The sequence below is a fragment of the Tamandua tetradactyla genome, chromosome X (genome assembly GCF_023851605.1).
Source record: "Tamandua tetradactyla isolate mTamTet1 chromosome X, mTamTet1.pri, whole genome shotgun sequence".
Lineage (NCBI taxonomy): Eukaryota > Metazoa > Chordata > Mammalia > Pilosa > Myrmecophagidae > Tamandua > Tamandua tetradactyla.
In genome coordinates, this window is record NC_135353.1 from 111,113,040 (window position 1) to 111,133,877 (window position 20,838).

The 20,838-nt window shown below is 36.0% G+C and overlaps 1 protein-coding gene and 1 long non-coding RNA gene across 4 annotated transcripts in view; both read right to left on the reverse strand.

Annotated features, from left to right (window-relative positions):
- Nucleotides 1-20,838, reverse strand: part of LOC143671535 (uncharacterized) — a 158,231-nt gene that overhangs the window by 52,604 nt on the left and 84,789 nt on the right. Inside the window, exon 3 of one of the 3 annotated variants that reach the window (XR_013169591.1) lies at nucleotides 13,522-13,679. The exons of the other annotated variants lie outside the window; for them this stretch is intronic. This is a non-coding gene — a long non-coding RNA (uncharacterized LOC143671535). The remainder of the gene's footprint in view (nucleotides 1-13,521; nucleotides 13,680-20,838) is intronic. 3 annotated transcript variants of the gene reach the window in all.
- Nucleotides 16,544-20,613, reverse strand: SPIN4 (spindlin family member 4). Its single transcript, XM_077146565.1, has one exon. It carries the CDS (start codon nucleotides 20,112-20,114, stop codon nucleotides 19,365-19,367), a length of 750 nt encoding a protein of 249 aa, XP_077002680.1. The 5' UTR covers nucleotides 20,115-20,613; the 3' UTR covers nucleotides 16,544-19,364.

The window sequence follows — 20,838 nt, forward strand, 5'->3', positions numbered from 1 at the left end:
TTTCAGGGTACAAGATCAACACCTCAACATCAGTAGTTGGTGTTGATTAGTTGATAATTTTACTTGTATTGTCAGTTTATTTGAACATCATAATTACATGGAATCTTGAATAGGGCATGAGATCTTGTTGGTATGCACAGGTGTGATGCCTCCATACATGCCAGGGTAATTTCATGCACTGATATTCTCACATCAGTAGGGACAAACAATTCAATAGGCAATAATAAGTAGTGCTTCCATACACTAGTAATGAACAATCTGAAGAGAAATCAAGAAAAAACTTCCATTTACAATAGCAGTCAAACAAATCAAACATTTAGGAATATATTTAACCAAGGACACAAAAGACCTCTATGCAGAAAACTACAAGAAATTGCTAAAATAAATCATGGAAGACCTAAATAAATGGAAGGGCATAATTGGAAGACTAAATATAATTAAGATGTCGATTCTACCCAAACAGACTTATAGATTCAATGCCATACCAATGAAATTTGCAACAACTTGCTTTGCAGAATTAGAAAAACTTATGAACAAATTTATTTGGAAGGGCAGGTGCTGCAAATAGCTAAAAAATAACATGAGAAAGAAAAATGAAGTGGAATGTCTCACACTACATCACTTTAAAGAATGTTACTACACCACAGTGTTCAAAACAGCATGATACTGGCATAAAGATATATATACTCACTAAGAGAATTGAATTGAGTGTTCAGAAATCGTATTAACTAGGGTTCTTTAGAGAAACAGAATCAACAGGAGATATCCATAGATATAAAATTTATAAGTGTCTCACATAACCATGGGAATGTAGAGTCCAAGGTCTGTAGTGCAGGCTGCAAGCTGGTAACTCTGATGAAGGTCCACAACAAATGCTCAGGAGAGACTGGCTGGGCAACCTTGGAATGTAAGAGTCCAAGGTCTGTAGTGCAGGCTGCAAGCTGGTAACTTCAATGACACTCCACAATGAACTCTCAAGAGAGGCTGGCTGGACAACCATGGGGACAGAAGAGTCCAAATTCATAGGGCAGACTGTGAAGCTGACGACTCTAATGAAGGGTCTGGGCAAACTCCACAGGAGAGTCTCACCAGTAGAAGCAGGAAGAGTGACCGCCTCTTCTGAATCCTCCTTAAAATCCTTCCAGTGATTAGATTGTGTTACTCATTGCAGAAGACACTTCCATCAGCTGAGCTGATGTAATCATGATTTAAGTCCATGAAATGTCCTCATAGCAACAGCCAGGACAGCACTTGCTCAACCAGATGACCGGGCACCACCACCTGGCCAAGTTGACACATGAACCTGATCATGATAGAAATAGAACTCTCATCTATGTACAATTGATCTTTGTTAAGGTGGTCAAGCTAACCCATCTGGAACAGAGCAGCCTTTTAATAAATGGTGTTTGAAGGATTGGATATCCCTATGCAAAGAAGAATGAAAGAGGATCCATATCTCACACCCTATACAAAAACTAACTCAAAAAGTTTCAAATACCTAAACATTAGGGCTAGGACCATAACATTATTAGAAGAAAATGTAGGGAAATATCTTATAAATCTTGTGATAGCAGGTATTTTCCTAGATCTTACACCCAAAGCATGAACAATGAAAACAGAAATTGATAAATAGGATCTCCTCAAAACCAAACACTTTTGCAAATCAAGGAACTTTGTCAGGAATGTAAACAGGCAACCTATGCAATGGAAGACAATATTTGGAAATCACATATAAGGCTTTAATACCCAGAATATATAAAAAGATTCTACAACTCAACAACAAAAGGACAAACAACCCAATTAAAAAATGGTCAAAAGACACGAACAGGCAGCTTTCAGAAGAGGAAATACAAATGTCTACAAGGCATATGAAAAGATGCTCAATTTCACTGGCTATCAAGGAAATGCAAACCAAAACCACAATAAGATATAATCTCATACCCACTAGAATGGAAATTTTGAATAAAAACAGAAAATGAGAGGTACTGGAGATGTGGAGAAAGAGGCCTACTTATCTACTGTTGGTGGGAATGTTAAATGGTGCAACCACTCTGGAAAACAAATTTGGTAGTTCATCAGGAAGCTAAGTATAGAATTGCCATATGATCCAGCAGTTCCATTACCAAGTATATATTCAGAGAAGCTGAAGGCAAGGACACAACCACAACAGATGTATAAAGTAGCATTATTGAGGATTGCCAAGAGATGGAAGCAGCCCAAATGCCCAACAATGGACAAGTGGCTAAACAAGCTGTGGTATATATATACAATGGTATATCACACAGCTTTAAGACAGAATAAAGTCATGATATATGTAACAATGTTGAAGAACTTTGGGGGACATAATACTGAGTGAAATTAGCCAGAAACAAAAGAAAAATACTTTATTATCTCAGTAATATGAACTAACATTAATGAGTGAACTTTGAGAGTTAAAGTTAAGGTCTCAGCTTATCAGGAGATAGAAAGAGGGTACAGATTGGGCATTGAGTGTTGAAGGAGTAAAACATGCAAGAAGACTGTAAAAATTCAGAAATGGATAACACAATACCATCTGCTGGTAACATGACAATAAAAAGTACACTGGATGAAGCTGAATGTGGGTATGACCATAGCAGAAGGGCTGGTGTCATGTATGATGCCAGAATGAAAAATAGAGGATAAAGACTGAGACTGTATATCTTAGGAATGCCTGGAGTGCACAATGATGGTAATTAAATGTACAAATGCAAGAATGTTCTTGCATAAGGGAGAGAAAATGAATGTCAACATTGCAAAGTGTTGAAAATGGAAAAAAATACAATCAGTGCAAGCTAGGGTCTGTAGTCAACAGTAACATTATAATATGTTTCCACTGAATGTAACAAAAACTTCATGCCAAAAGTAAATGTTGACAAGTGGGGATATGGTGGAGGGGTATGGGATTCTTTGCAGAAGAAAAAGAAATGGCTTCATATAGATTGCATTGGTGAAGAAAGGGCTATGTGATAATACCAGGAACTACTGACATTTTTACTTAGGTTTGATTGTATGATATGTGAATGAAGCTGTTTAAAAATGAAGAGATAAAAACAAGTGCAAGAGAAAATGTGGAGAAAAAGACGTACCTATTCACTATTGGTAGGGATTCTGAGAGATCCAGTCCCTCTGGAAGGCAGTGTGGTAGTTCCACAACAGGGTAGCGTTAGGGTTGCCTTATGTTTATGCAACCCTGTTGCTAGTTATATACCTGGAGGGACTGAGAGTGTGGATATGAATGGACATTTGCACACTGGTGTTTATGGCAGTAGTGTTTGTGATTTGCAATGAATGGAAGTGGCCTAAGGGTAGAACAACTGAGAAATGGAAGAGGGACTGTGGTGTATACATATAATGGACTACTGAATGGCTGCAAGACGGAATGAAGTTGCAAGGCATGCAATTACGTGAATTAACCTTCAGGAGAGTATGTTGAATGAAATGTCTGAAACAAAAAGGCAAATATTATCATGCCTCACTCATACGGACTAACTGTATTATATCAACTTAAAGAATTGAAGTCAAGAGCATGGGTTATCAGGTTGTGATCTGTTGTAAATGGTCCTAGTCTGTAAGCTCTTATAGCAGTTACATCTATTCTGGAGTTGTATCTGTCATTTCTAAATTTTGAGGTACTGAGGTATTTGTGTATAACCAGATCATTCCCTGCAACTTTGGGTATTTATGTGACACCTGAGACTCAGAGTTAGAGCCCTGAAACTATGAAAGTCAGCATTACCGCATACAGAATCTGTTTAAAAAGTTGAACAAGTGATCAGACTTCAACTAGAGATATGAGTGAATCTGATCTGGATAGGACAAAGGTAAATCAGGATACAGGGTAAAGGATGATATGGGTCCATACTGTAAAAGAAAGAGATATTTATTTGGTGCAATATTTATATTATCTAACTTTACTTGTATTGTCAGTTTATTTGAACATCATAATTACATGGAATCTTGAATAGAACATGAGATCTTGTTGGTATGCACAGGTGTGGTGCCTCAATACATCCCAGAGTAATTTCATGCACTGATATTCTCACATCAGTGGGGACAACCAATTCAATAGGCTGAGCCTTCATTCTTGGGGCTCACCCCTATGAAACATTCCTACAAAGAAGCAGCTAAGCCTACTTATAATTATGCATACGAGTCACCCCAAGGAAACTTCCTTTGTTGCTCAGATGTGACAAATCTGTCTAAGCCAACTTGGCAGGTGAACTTATTGCCCTCCCCACTACATGGAACATGACTCCCAGGTGTGTAAATCTCCCTGGCAATGTGTAACAAGACTCCTGAGATGAGCTGGGACTTGGCATCATAGGAAAGAGAAAGTCTTCTTCATCAATAGAGAGAAGAGAGAAATGAGACAAAATAGAGTTTCAGTGGCTGAGAGATTTCAGAGTTGAGAGGTTATTCTGGAGATTATTCCTATGCATTATGTAGATATTCCTTTTTAGTTTATGGTACATTCGAGTGGCTAGAGGGAAGTACTTGAAACTGTTGAACTGCATTCAAGTAACCTTGATTACTGAAGATGATTATATAACTTTATAGCTTTAACAATGTGATTGTATGATTGTGAAAGCCTTGTGTCTGATGCTCCCTTTATCCAGGGTATTGTCAGATGAGTAAAAAAATAAGGACAATAAATAAATAACAGGGGGATAAGGGGGAAAACTGGGTAGATTGAAATACTAGTGCCCATTGAGAAGGAGAGGTAAAGGGTATGGGATGTATTAGTTTTTTCTTTTAACTTTTTATTTCTTATTCTGGAGTGTTGCAAATTTTCTAAAAATGATCATGGTGATTAATATACAATTATCTGATGATACTATAAGCCATTGATTATATACTTTGAATGGATATATGTGTGTGAAGATATCTAAATAAAAAACATCAAAAAAAGAAACTAAGCTGGTAATAATTCAAGGTAGATTGTATGGAAAGACATCAGCAAGATGGTGGAATATCAGGCTCCAAATGCATGGTTCCTCACATAAATGTCAAAAAAAACCAAAAACCAAACAAAAACAAGCAAAAAACTCTCAGAACCCACTTGTCCAGGTATATAGATTACAGTCATGTATAAAGAACAACCATAAGAATGTTGAATCAAGAAAAATTCAAACTATAAGCACAAGGAAAATTGGTGGCTCATTCACTTGCCTGGCCCCATCTTCACCCCCAGCTTTGAAGAATCTGTGGAACTAAAATTGGCCAGTGTTGCCAGTACAGCTGTCTGTATTCTTAGTGAGGGACCCTGGTTCCTGGTTATGAAGGGAGCAGAGGACAACTAATGTTAAATTCTGGGCGTTTGTATGTATATTCTAACCCACTCCCAGGAAGACTCACTCAAGGCTCACATCTCTTAACTGATCCTAAACTCACTTGAGAAAGAGGAGTGGTGTGGAGAAGCCACACAGAACCGAACAAACTGCAGTCTTCTGGGGTGAATAAATGTAGATAAAACATAAATTACAGCACTTGGGGCCTGGGTGAAGAAGATGGGGACAAAACTTCTTATTTGGGGGGGAATTAGGAAACTCATGAGAGTTTCTGCACACTGGGGGATTTCTGAAAGCTACTGAGCAAGCCCATGAAAACGCACATGCTCAAGAAGACCTGAGAAGACTGCAAACCTTCCCCTCAGGCTTATGCATAGGCTTATGGTAAACTAGGTTAAAGGTTGAAGGAGAGAATCAAAACCCAGCCAATTTATACTACAGCCTTCAACAAACAAAAACAAACATTGGAGACGAGGGAGAATCTGATGTTCAAAGTTAAACACATTAAAATATTCAAATGTCCAGATTCCACTTCAAGTGCATGCAGATTATTCTCCAGGATAGATGATTTGTTAGGCCACAAAATATGTATCAATGAATTTAAAAATGGTAAAATTATTAAAACCTATCTTCTCTGAGTGCAATGGAATGAAGCTAGAAATAACACAAGGGAGAATTGAGAATTTGCAAATATGTAGAAATTAAACAACACAGTCTCTTTGTTTGAATATGTAGATTTTATGGAGATATAATCACATACCATATATTCCATATAAAGTATATAATCAATGTCTCACAGTATTAGCACTTAGTTGTGCAATCATCATCACACTAAATTTTAGACAATTTTCATTACTCCAAAGAGAAAAATATCAGATAGACACACAAAAAAACCCAGCCACCCCCTATTCCTTACCTCCCCCAGCATTGACCCTTATTATGGTGCAGTACAACTGTTACTGTTGATGAAAGAATAACAAGGTATTACTGTTAACTATAGTCTGTAGCTTGCAATAGGTAATTTTTCCCCATATACTATTCTATTATTAACTCCTTGTACAAGTGTTGTCCATTTAAACAACACACTCTTAAACAACCTGAAATCACAGGACAATCAGAATACTCTTAGACAAAAATGAAAATGAAAACACAACATTCCAAAACATATGTGATGCATTAAGGGGGGAATTTATAGTTGAAAATGCCCACATTAAAACAGAAAAAAGATTTAAATCAGTAACCTAACTTCGTATCTTGAGTAAGCAGAAGAAAAGATCAAATTAAACTTAAAGTTAAAAGGAGGGAATTAATAAAAGTTAGACTGGAGATAAATGAAATAAAAGAGAGAAAAATAATTGAGAGATTGAGAGAATCAATGCAACTAGAAGTTGGTTCTTTGAAAATATCAATGAAACTGACAACTCTTTAAGTAGACTGGAAAAGAAAAAAGATGGAAGACACAAATATTTAAATTCAGAAATGCATGTGAGGCCATTATTACAGATCAATTGTTATAAAAGAGAGCTATGACAAACTGTATGCCTAAAACTAGATCTCTTGGATGAAATGGACAAATTCTGAGAAACACAGAAATTATCTAAACCAACTCTGGAAGGAATAGATGAGCTTAACAGAACTATAATGAATAAAAAGATTGAATCAGTAGTAATTAAAAACCTCCCCAAATAGAAAAGTTCAAAACCAGATGGTTTCAGAGTTGAATTCTACCAAATATTCAAAGAAAAATTAATACAAATCCTGCTCTAACTCTTCCAAAAATTTGGAGAGGCAAAAATACTTCTTAGCTGGTACCCATACCAGATACAGATACAACAATTAATAAAAATTACAGGATAACAAATTTATGATTACAGATGCAAAAATCCTCAACAAAATCTTAGAAAATCAAATCCAAGAGCACATTAAAGTATTTTACCACTTACTCAACATCATATTAGAAGATACAGATAGTAATTAGGCAAGAGAAATAAAAGATATTAAAGTAAAAAAGGATAGGAATATTACCCCTATTTTCAGATAGCATGATCCTTTATATTAAAAAACCTCAAAAAATTCACAATAAGTATTTGTGCTAATAAAGGAATTCAATAAAGTTGCAGGATAGAAAACAAACACAAAACTCAGTTCATATTTTATACAGCAGTGATGTACAATCTGAAATGGAAATTGAAAAAATTCCATTTGGAAATACATCTAAAAGCATAAACTGCATAAGCATTAATTGAAGTTAGGAGGAGAAAGACTTGAATAGTGAAAGCTACAAAATACTGCCGTAATAAATTAAAGAAGACCTAAGTAAATGGCAAGGCATTTCATGAACATGGGTTGGAAGACAATATTGATAAGATGTCAATTCTACCTGAAGAAATTTAGATTCAATGCAATATTTATCAAAATTCCAGCAGTAAATTTTTTTTACAAAAATGGGATCCTCAAATTCATGTGGCATTGCAATAGGCTGTGAAAACCGAGTCAATCTTGATGAAGAAGAACAAAGTCAGAGGACTCACACTTCCATATTTCGAAACTTAGTACAACACCACAAACCAAAACAGTGTGATAACTGGCATAAGGGTAGATCAATAGACCAATAGAATACAACTGAGAGTCCATAAATGAAGTCACATATCTTTGGCCATCTGATTTTCAACAAGGGTGCCAATTTCATTAAATGGGGAAATAATAGTCTCTTCTTCACCATTTGTTGGATATTCACAGGCAAAAGAATGAAGTTCAACCCCTACCTCACACCATATACAAAAATGACTTCAAACTGGACCATGGACTTAAACATAAGAATGAAAACATAAAAATCGTAGAAGAAAAACAAAGGGGAAGTCCATCATCCCTTGAAATAGGCAACTATTTCCTAGGTATGATATCAAACACATGAGAAACAAAAGAAAATAAACTGGATTCCATCAAAATTACAAACTTTTGTGTATTAAAGGAAATTATGTAAAAAGTGAAAAGGCAACATACAGAATGAAGAAAATAGCTGCAGATAATATATCTGATAAAGATTAAATGTCCATAATATATTTAAAAACCACTACAATTTGACAACAAATAGATAAACATTCCAATTTAACAATGGATAAAGAACTTGAGTAGACATTTTTCCAGAAAAGATATACGAATGGCCAATAAGCACATGCAAAGATACTCAACACCTTTACCACCACAATGACATAACACCATACCCACTAGGATGAAAATATTTAAAAAAAATAGAAAATAGGAAATCTTGACAATAATATGGAGAAATTTGGGATACTTGCACATTGTTAATGGGATAGGAAAATGGTGCAGCTTTAGTGGATACAGTTTGGTGATTCCTTACAAAGTTAAACCTAGAATTACCATATGATCCAGAGACTGCACTCTTAGGTATGTACCCAAAATAAAAGAAAGCAGAAATTTAAACAGATACTTTGTACAGCAATGTTCACAGAAGCATTACTCACAGTAGTCAAAAGGCAGAAGTAACCCAAGTGTTCATTTACAGATGAATGGGTAAATAACATGTGGTATATGCATACAATGGAACGTTACTCAGTTTTAAAAAGAATGAAGTTCTGATTTATGTTATAACATGGATGAAACTGAAAGCATTGTGTTGCATGAAATACATCAGACACAAAAGGGCAACTCCTATTATTTCACTTATATTAAATATCTACAATATATAAATTCATTGAAACAGAAAGTAAATTAGAGGGTAACAGGGTTTGGGTGGATGGGAGTGGGTGTCATTGTTTAATAGGTACAGAGTCCTTGTTTGGGGTCATGAAAAATGCTTGGTGATATATGGTGTGATGTTATTACAACTATAGGTATATAAATATCACTGAAGTTTATTCATAAAAATTATTAAAATGGTAAATTTTATCACCACTGTCTAAAAAAAGATTTAAAATTTTAAAAACTGGCATTGCAGAATGTAAAGATGAACAATAAAATGTATGACTGTGTACATCAGTGAAATAACAAAAGTAAATAATTATGAATTATATATATAAGGAGGGTATCAAAATGGTACACCAGAAAATATTTAGTTTCCCAAAAGAAGGCAGTGGTGGAGGAAAATATAGGACACATAGAAACCAAAAAGCAAAATGAAATCAGTAAGTACTGTATAAAATTATATTAATTGTAAATGGATTAAATTCTCATTGAAATGCAGAAATTGAAAGAATTATTCTGATAAACCAGTAGGGATGATGTCTATCAGATACACACCTTAGATACAAAGAAACAAATATGATGAAAGTTAAAAGTGTAAATGTATTACATACAAACAATAACTAAAAGAAAGTTGGATAGGCTATATTAACATCAGATACCATAGACATAAAGACAAAACATTATGAGACAAGCAACGATAGTATACAATGATAAAAGGATAAATCAGTGAAAAGATATGATAATTATTAATACATGAACATAAAAAATGGAGCCCCCATATATATGAAGCAATACTGACAGAACTGTAAGGGAATAGGCAGTTCAAAAATAAAAGTTGGAGAATTCAATGACCCACTCTCAATGATGAATACAGCAACCTGCCAGAATACCAATAAGGAAATAGAGGATTTGAACAAAATCATAAATCAACTAAACCTACCAGATATATAGAACTCTCCACCCAACAACAGCAGAATACAAATCTTTTCAAGTGCACATGGAACATTAGGATACATGATATGTTAGGTTACAAAATAAGTCTCAATACATTTGAAAAGACTGACATCATATGAAGTATCTTCTCTTCCAACAATGGAATGAAATATGAAAACAAGAAAAGGATACAGAAAATTTCACAAATATGTGGAAATTGAACAACATTCTCTTAAACAACCAATAGGTCAAAGAATAAATCAAAGGGAAATTATAAAACATGTTGAGATCAATGAAAACTTAAACACAACAGATCAAAACTAATTTGAAGGAGTTCTAAGAGGGAAATTTATAGCTGTAAAGGCTTACATTCAAAAGAAAAATCTCAGATCAATAACCTAACTTTACACCATAATGGACTAGAAAAATAAGAGCAAACTAAACCAAAAGTTAGAAGAGAAACAAAATAATAAAGATTAGAGGGGATAAACAGTAGAATCAGTGAAATCAAAAGATTGCTATTCGTAAAGACCAACAAAATTGACAAGCCTTTTGCTACACTGACTAAGAAAAAGAGAAGACTCAAATTATTGAAATAATGAAAGAAATTGGGATATTACTACTAATCCTACAGAAATACAAGGAGTTATAAGAGAACATTATAAATAATTGTACATCAATGAATGAAATAACATAGACAAAATCTGCAAATTCCTATAAGCATACAAATTAACAATGATGACTAGAGAAGAAATAGGAAATCTGAATAAACTTATACCATGCAAAGCGATTGGATAAGTGACAAAAACGTACATGAAAACTTCTAACAAGGAATAGCCCAGGACTTGATGGTTATACTGGGGAATTTAACAAAATGAATAAGTAATACTAATAACCCATCCTTTTCAAACTCCTACAAAAATTAAAAGAGCAAAGTAACATCAGACAAAAATATTTTCAGAAATATCCAAAACTTCAAGCAAAACCTGTCAGAATCTACTGCGTCATAATTTTGGAAATTAATCTACCATTATGTGTAACAATGTGCTGAATGAAAAAAAATCAACTTAAAAATGGAAGGAACACTTGAAGCATTTTTAATTACCTTTACATTAGCCTTCTCCCCTGTTTGGTATTAGTTTTGAAGACGCAGCCAGTCCGCATCCCTGGTCCCTACTCCTGGAGGGGAATAGACCAGAACTTATTGTCAAATTGTGTTTGTTCTAATCTCTGTGGGAGCTCCTTGGAGGACTGGTGCAACGTTTGCCTTTATTTTGACTAGCTCAGAACTCCTTCATGAAGAATCAGATGACTAGATGACAGTCTTTAAAATCACTGTAAGAAAAATGAACAATCCACTGTCACATGGGCAACAGATTATGATTAAGACAAATAGACATGCCAAAATCCTGGTGGAAATGAGGTGGGAAATGGGGATAGTGGTTTTGGAAATTAGGACATTAAAGAATATTCCCATAGCGGGTGCAAAGGTAATTCAGTGGTAGAATTCTTGCCTGCCGTGTGGGAGATCAGGTCCGATTCCCCGTCCATGCACTTCCCAAAAAAACAAACAAAGAAGTAAAAGCAAACAACAACAAAAAAACCCAAACAAACAAATTCAACAAATGGTGCTGAAAAACAGGACTCTCACAGAAAAATACTGAAATATAACCCCGCCATACAGCATACCAAAAAATATATTCGCATTTACTGGGGAATGTAGAAAGTTATGCACATGCTCAGGGCAAGATACATACTCAGAAAAGGCTGAGAAGACCCTAAGCTTTCATTTCTGACTTATCTCTACTCTTAGCACAAGTAGAAATAAAGGCTAAATCTGAAATGTAAATGTCCCCAGCAGTGAAGGAGTGCTTCAACACAGAGCCAATCTACAAAGACTGGGAGAGGGATTTTTTGTCCCTTCCTTTCTTTCTTCCTTCCTCCCTTCCTTCTTCCCTCTCTCCACCCCTCCTTGCCTCGTTCCTTCCATTATGGATTCTGGCATTAAAATAAATGTTTTTGAAAATGTAATATAAAAATCAAACAAATTATAATTAGTTCTGATTAAAAAATTTCAGAGTTGACAAAGAAAAATATTTGAATACTGGTTGGAAGTTACACACAAGCTATATATTGGGGACACTACTTTGACAATTTTGCATGAGGGAGGAAGTTTCTCATAGGAGGAAATTTCCAGATGCCAGCAGCATGACAGAGCCACCAGAGGGGAAGCATGACAAGGGAAACCTCCTAAACTTCCGGGGGAAGAGAACCAAAAAAAGAAGAGGAAATTACAAACAAAATTAGAAAATATCTTGAGGCAAATTAAACTACCAAACACATGAAAAGTTATGGGATGTAGCGAAGGTAATGCTGAGAGGGAAATTTATAACTCTAAAAGCTTACATTAACAAAGAAGAGAGACAAAACCTGAAATCTAACCTAAAACTGGAAGAAGTAGGAATAGAAGAGCAAACTAAACCCAAAGTTAGAAAGAAGGACATAACATAGATTAGAGGGGTGATAAAGTAGACAGAACATAGTTAAATAGCAGAGAGGAAAAACAAAACCAAAAGTTTGTTCTTTGAAAATTAATGAAATCCAAAAACCTTTGGCTTAGACTGCCAAAGAAAAAGAGATTTGATTAAAGAAATCAGAAATGAAAAGGGGCACATTATTAATGATCTCACTGAAATAAAAAGGACTAGATGATATTACAAATAACTGTATGCTAATAAATTAGATGACAAACATGAAATGGACAAGTTCTCAGAAACACATATGCTACTTACATTGACTCAAGAAGAAATAAAAAATCTCAACTAGCCAATTACTAGTAAAGAGATTGAGTCAGTTGTGAAAAACTCTCAACAAAGAAAAGCCCAGGACCAGAGGGCTTCACAGTGGAATTCTTGAAAACTTTCCAGGAAGTCTTAAGTCCAATTCTGAGAAACCACATGACCATCTCAAATGATGCAGAAAATGCATTTGACAACATGCAGCACCCCTTCATTATAACAACTCTTAGAATCACAGGAATAAAAGGAAACTTAATAATCCTGATAAAGTCTATATATGAAAATTCCACAGTCTATATATGAAATCTAATTGTGAAAGACTTAAAGAATTCCTTCTAATAGCAGAAATAAGAGAAGGATGCCCACTGTCATCACTGTTATTGAACATTGTACTGGAAGTTCTAACCAGAGCAGTTAGGCAAGAAAAAGAAAAAAAGGCACCCAAATTGGAAGGGAGGAAGTAAAACATTTCCCATTTGCAGATGATATACCCTGAAAAATCCACAACAAAGCTTATAGCATGAATAATGAATTTAGCAAAGTGGCATGGTACATCAACACCCAGAAATCAGTAGTGTTTATATCATGAGCAATGAACAATTGGAAGAAAAAAATTAGAAAAGAAAATCCGTTCCCAACAGTAACAAAAAGAATCAAATATCTAGGAATAAATCTAATCATAGGTGTAAAGACAGGTATGCCGAAAACTAAAAAAACACTGCTAAAAGAAATCAAAGAAGACTTAAATAAATGGAAGAATGTTCCATACTCACGGTTTGGAAGACTAAATATCATTAAGATGTCAATCCTCATCCCAAAGCAATTTATAGGTTCAGCACAATCCCAATTCAATATCCTTCTTTGCAGAAATGGAAAATCCAATCACAAAATTTATATGGGAGGGTAAGGAGCTTCAAATGGCCAAATCCATCTTGGAAAAGAAGAATGAAGTTGGATGACTAATACTTTCTGATCTTAAAACTTATTACAAAGTCACTGTAATGAAAACAGCGTAGAACTGGCACAAAGTAAGATATATGGATCAATGGAATTGAATTCTGGGCTCAAAAAAATCTATCCTTACATTTACAGCAAACTGATTTTTGATAAGGGGGTAAAGGCCACTGAATTGGGAAAGAACAGTCTCTTCAACAAATGGTGCTGTGAAAACTGGATCTCAATTTGCAGAAAATAGGAGTACTCTAACTCACATAATAAACAAAAATCAAATAAAAATGACTCAGAGATCTAAATATAAGATCCAGAACTATCAACCTTCTAGAAGAAAATGTAGGGAAGCATTTTCAGGACCTTGTGTAAGACAATGCCCTCTTAGAACTGAAGCAACAGGCTGTTGTGAGGATTAAATCAGAATGTCTAAAATTTAGCCCTGTATCTCACATATGAGGTGGCACTAAAACTAGGAAGTCTAGTCCATCACTATCCACTCCCCTATCCCTCTGCCCTTTGCTGGTAAGGAGAGAAGGCTTCATGTTATCATAAGTAAAAAACACAATTTGTCTGGAAAAGTAAGAAAGCAGTAAGGTGGCTTCCCCAGTTCATTGCCTTCCAAGTCAGTGATGGAAAAACCTAGTGCTAATACAGTTTGATGGCTGGTTTGGGCAGAATATATGAAGATTTTCCAATTCTCCCTGGCAACGTGGGATATGACTCCCACGGATGAATCCAGACCTGGCACCATGGGGTCAACAATTCCATCCTGACCAAAAGCGGGGGGAATAGTGTAATTAAAAAAAAGTATCAGTGGTAGAGAGAGTTCAAATAGAGTTGAGAGGCTACTCTGGAGATTGCTCTTATGCAAGCTTCAGATAGACCTTGCTACATACCATAACCTGCCAAACCCCAACCAGGACCATTCCAGCCAATCCTGAAGAACACCTAGGGCAATATATATGATTCCACAAGGGTTCAATGCACTAGAGAAATTGTGACAGACCCTTCTGATATGAAAAATTTAGAATTACCCATAGCCCAAACACCCCTAAAGAGAGGGATGGAAAGATCAAAGGTGATGGCAGAGTTTTACAGAGAAGATAGGATTTAACAAATAAATATGAATGCTGAATCATTAAATTGATATCTCTTTTAAGTCTCCAGTGTTTTAGAGCAGCTAGAAGTAAAAACCTAAAATTGTGAAATTGTAACTCATGTTACACTCTGAATTATGTTCTACAACTAATTGTGGTGCTGTGCTTTGAAATTTATAGCTTTTTTGAATATATGCTATTTTTCACAAAAAAGGAAGGAAAAAAAGTCCATTGTGATGATAAAATATTTAAGCCCTCTAGCCTCCTATATTCTGGAGCAGCACGAAGGAAAAATATGAGAGGTTTGTATGGTAGCCCATGACAAACTCTGTTATATGTCCTATAACTACTTGTTGAAGAGTGCTTTGAAAACTATTGCTTTTTTATTTTGTTCCTTTGATTATATGTTATACTATACAATAAAAAGTTAAAAAAAATTATATACAGAAAAAAACTGAATGGAAAGGGAGCTGTCATTGGAGCTGTGAGAAAGTGGTTATAGCAGACACTAGTATGGCAGCTGGTTGAGTCAGGCATTCGGTAATATCCACGAGCACTTGTAAGATGTACTGATTTTTGGTTTTCAATATTTGGCTTTCAGGGGTGATACATGTCCACAGGATACATTACTTTAGTAATAGAGTGATTGCTTTTCTTGACCCCTATGGAAAAATGCAGTTTGGTGGTGCTAGAAGAGACTTTATCCTTGAAACTTTTTGTTGATCTAACCATGTCTAACCTTTATTTAAAGTTGGAACCATCTTGGAAACAGAAGCATAGTATTCTCAGAGAATTTCACTGGCATTTTAAATATTTTAACATTTTTTAAGATTATGAAGATATAAAGGAATGGAGTGGGTTTTCGAAAGTTTTGAGTTGTTCTTATAAATATTTTACATGGCTATAGATAGAAAATTTTCCTTCCTTTTGTGCTCCTGGCAAACCATTGCAGTCCCTGGAAAGTAAAGGGGAAACTAAAAACACTGGAGGCAGTGTAGGTATTCTCTGATTGTATAGGAGAGGAAGACTTTAGCCGGGGCCATTTCTGATAGCAGGCCTCCCAAGTGAAAGTCTTTTTGGTTGGAGGCTGAATTTTTGTCTTGCTATCTGGCAGCTCACAGATTGCTGGTCAGACTCTTTGCTGTGCACCTGGGAGAATGCTCAAGAAGCAATTCAAAGTTTTTCTTGGACTTTCTTAGAGAATTCACAACATCCAAACAAGGATACTGAAGCACTGCTTGATTGTAAAATATTTTAAAGGTGTTATGATGTTTTGGAAGGCCCACATCTTAGGCATAGAAATAAATAAAAAGTTTAAAATTGAGCTGTGCATTAATAATTTATCAGACTTAAGAAAAAGTAGAGTAAATGAATTTATTCTGGTGTTCTCCAGGAGGTTTCTTTACAGTAAATTTAACTTAAAGTTACTTATGCTTTAAAAAAATCAGTACAAATGTTAATTATGGCTATATTTGTAGTAAACACATAAGTCACTGGTGAGATTCACACCAAATTGATGATAATGACTGCCTCTGGAAAGGAAGGAAGAGGTATGGTACTGAGAAAGGGATTCATTATCTGTAATATTATGATTGTTTCCATACCTAAAACAAATACACCAAATGTTGACATTTGTTAATTTGGGGTGGAGGTACACAAGTGTTTGTCATATCTTTTATAATTTTCCATATTCTTTTTAATATTCCAAAATAAAAAAGAATGCAACAAAAATTTAAAGCATCATTATAGCAGATGATTTTATTACAGTTTTCAGAATTTGACAGTTATAGTTAACATAAAATAAACAAGGATATAAGCATCTGAATAATCAATCAAGAAGCTTGATAATAGAGACTTCCCATTTCACAAAGAATGCATATTCATTTCTAATAAGGAGCTTGAATAGACCAATTACCATTGAAGAGATCAGAAAGCTGATAAAGGATCTACTATCGAAAGTTACCAGGATTAGAGTCTTCCACAGCTCAGTATTAGCTAAGTTTTAAAGAACAAATAATTCCATTGCTATTGAAACTATTCCAGGCCACATAAAAAGATTGAAAACTCACCAATTCATTTTGTAAAGCTAGCACAACATTAATAACAAACTTGATAAAGACAGTGTAAGAAAGAAAAATACAATTTCACTTAGGAATGTAAATGCAATTAATGCTAAATAAAATACTGTTAAATACAATAAAAAACAATGTAGCAAATTATTATTATAGTGTGATCAAGTAGGATCGTCTCCAGAAATACCACATCAGTTATATACTACTATGTGTTACCTCAACAAATTAAAGAAAAAATATGACTATCAATAAACACAAAAATGACATCTGATAAAATTCAGGGGCCAGGTGAAGCAGAAGATGCTCCCTAAACAGGGTATTGGCTGTTAACCAATAACCAACAGCAAATGCCTCACTAACAGGTGATACTAAGGACATTTCCATGAAAATTAGAACAAGGCAGACATGTCTGTCAGCATCATTATTCAACAATGTTTTGGAGAATTTAGCTAATGCAATAATAAGTACAAGCATTAGAAGAAATAAAATTACTTCTATCTGTGGTGAAATGACTATATATCTAAAAAGCCCCAAATATTCCATTTAAAACACTGTAATTTAGAGGATTTAGTAAGCTGATTAAATAGAAGATAAAAGTACAAAAATCTATAAGGCTATGTATATTCCCAATAACAAGTTATAAATGAGGAGGAAAAAATGACCTAATTCACAATATGACAAAAACTGTAAAAGCAGTGAAAAACAAATTCAACCAGAAATGATGACCCCATATGAAGAAAATTACAAAACTAAGGCCAAAATAATTAATGATGCACCAAAATTCTTGTGTGTTAAAGATTAACATTACTATACCAAACATCCAAACAGGAGTGCAGAAATTAAAATAATTACAAGTAAGATATTTGAATTGTTTAAAAAGTGGAAAAATGTTTTCAAATTGTTATATGAAAGAATAATAGCTAGGACAATTGATATAAAAGAAAAAAAAAAACTAATGAGGGGGCACTTGCTTTACCAGATTCCAAAATTTGTGGTCAAACTACTATAATTAAAATTATTTGGTATCAGCTCAGTAATTTGAAAATGGGTGATTTATTTAAAAAATGTGCTGGAATAATCAGGTATCCATATACAAAAACAAATTCTAGTTAGACCAACCATTCAACTTTTACAATCATAATTTTTTTAGGAAAAATGTATAAATATATATTTTTGTGACTTGGCATGGGGGTATCCAATTGCAAAAGATAGGACACTAAACAGCTATAAAAGTGATGCAAGTGACTATATAAAATTAACAAAAAAATATTTATTAAAAGATACCATCCATAAAATCAAGAATATTGATAAAATGAAAAAATAATAACATATGAGCTATTAAATGAACAACATAGTAAGAAAAATTTAAGAAAAACTCAACAGTTCTATAGATAAATGAGCAAAGGATAAGAATTGGCAAATTACCAAAGGAAAAATTCCAACTAATCAAAAGCGTATAAAAACTACTTAACATCACTGGAGTCAGATAAAAGCAAATTAAAGTAACACTACCATGTAATTTTTCACCATTCATATTTGCAAAGGTTAAAGAGTACCAGAAAGAATGCTGGACAATGGGTACTTTCATTTTGGATGGTAATCCTTCTTATGTTATATTTAAAATTAAACATAATTTTGGGAATCTAACCTATAGAAATAAAAGCACCAGTACGTATTGAATCAATATTATGGTGTAAAACAAAAATGAAATAACCAGAATTACCATCAAAAATGGAATGGTTGTATCTTTATGGTACATCCACGCCATAGAGTACTGTGCATACAGCTGCATGTGTGCCTGCGAGAGGGAGAGGAAGCACCAAGATGATGTGACTAATAAGTGGCCATTATCAGAACTCACACTCCATTACATCATATTGATTCATGGTATGCAATGGATAAAAGGAGTGAACAGATACTCTTCACACTAAAAAATCTCCAGGAAGATGCCAACTGCTGAAGGCAGAGAGAGAAAGAGAAAGAGATCTGCAGTTACTGACCATAAGGAATGTTGATATGACAAGTGAAAAAAGCAATTAGAGAAAAATACATGTGGCTTATTATTTTACAGAAACAACTACAATAGCAAACTGCTTTGTACGATGATGAGGAAAACATGTGGAAAGACGCACATCATATTCCTCCCTGGTACCTAGAGAGAAGAAAGGAAGGGAGGGAAAGGGAGGAAGGAGATGGCATGGGGTTACACTATTAATTATTTTTCTACTTTTGCATTGTTCCAATGGTTGCAAACATTTGTTAATTTTATATAAACCTCAAATTAAAAATTTAATTAGAGAACAAGGCAATGTTAAAAGTACCAAAGTACACTTGGGGTAAAACTGTGGAACTAGTCAATGTAAGATTTGGAGGCACAAGACATTAAACACTCAGGAATCTCTGATAGCAAAGCTGTTCTGTAATGTACAAAATGAGGAGAACACGAAACACTTTACACTTAATAGTTCCACAATTTTTGCAAAGGGCATAGTGAATTTAGGGGGTTTTCACCAAACCATAGACATATATGTGAATATCATCATCAAACTTAATGAAGTAGACAGACGGCTTTGCCACCACTTGATGGATGAAAATGCCGGTTCTCTTGGACCCGTCATCTTTGGCGTGTTCCACCTGCTTGCCCACGAGGCTGTCGACCACTTCTCCTGGCTCCCGTTCTGCTGTAGGGAAATAGTAGTTGGAATCTGGAATGATGCGCAGGTCACCATCTTTGTAGTCATCCAGCAGCGTGTACATGTAGAGGACTGGATCTTTCTCGTATGTGATATAAAACCAAGTGTCCATTACAGGGGCTCGCGCCAGTACCATACCCTTCCATTCATCTTTGGTACCGTGCTCGCTCTCAAACACATGCCCCACAGCCTTGCCAATCAGGGAATCTGCCAAGCGCGAATCGATGCGAGGGGTTGGCACTCTCTCAGGAAGGATTTCTAGCGCCAGAACACGCTTATCCCTGTGCAGTTCTAGTCCATACACACTATCTTTGCCGTCGTATTTGATGATGTAGAGGGTGGGTTTCACAGAAACCTGCTCGAGCACGGTGCCCTTCCACTGCTCCACGGGTTCGTTTCCTTCCTTCCAGCCGTGTTGAATGCGGCAGCCCACGATGTTTCTACGGGTGAGGAAAGTGGGCTTGCGCCTCTGCTTCCTGTGGGTGTGTCTTTTCTTCATCAGGTATGCGGACACGCCATCTACGCCCATTGGAGGCACGGTCGGGGGCGACATGGCTCGGAGTTTAAGGGGGATTGGGCAAAGCTGCCGCTCGCTCGATTAAACTGACAAAAAGTCAACACTATCCAACATGAGATCAAAGTCCACAACGGGCTTCCCTTCCCCAAGCGCAAGGACCTCACAGCGCTTGGCAGAAACGCTGTAACTCTGGCGGTGGGTACCCGGACGGCGTGTGCTTGTCGACAGTGCCCTTCTCTCCCGCCCGGGAAGGGTGACTGCAGCAGTGTCGGCTGCCGCAGGAGATGGCGGGCTCGCGTGTGCTGCCCGCGCTTCGCGCCCGCCACGACTCCCTACCCCAAATCCCAGAATCAGCCACTTAGCTCTTGTCGATGCCGCTGCGGCTGGGGAACGCCATCAGAGGAGACGACAGGGAAGGCAGAAAAATGTTGTGAGGGAAGGCTGGGGCAGCAAAAGTGCAGGCAGCCGCGGGAATCTAAAGAACCGGCAAGGCCTCCGCTTCGTAGTTGTGCTAGCTTTAGCTCAGGAGCCGCGCGGGTTTTGCCTCTTTGGGGCCCCGCCCCCTCTGAGCCCGCCTCCACCTCCGCCTCCGCACCCTCCCTCCCCACCCTCGCCATCCCGCCTTCTGCACTGCCTACAGGAGTTTGGTGGGTCAGCGCTCGCGCCCGCACCCGCGCCCGCGCCCGCGCACAGTCTACACAGACACTGGCGCTCACTCCTTCAGTTCCTTACGCGTCCCTGACTGCTTCCCTCAAACCCG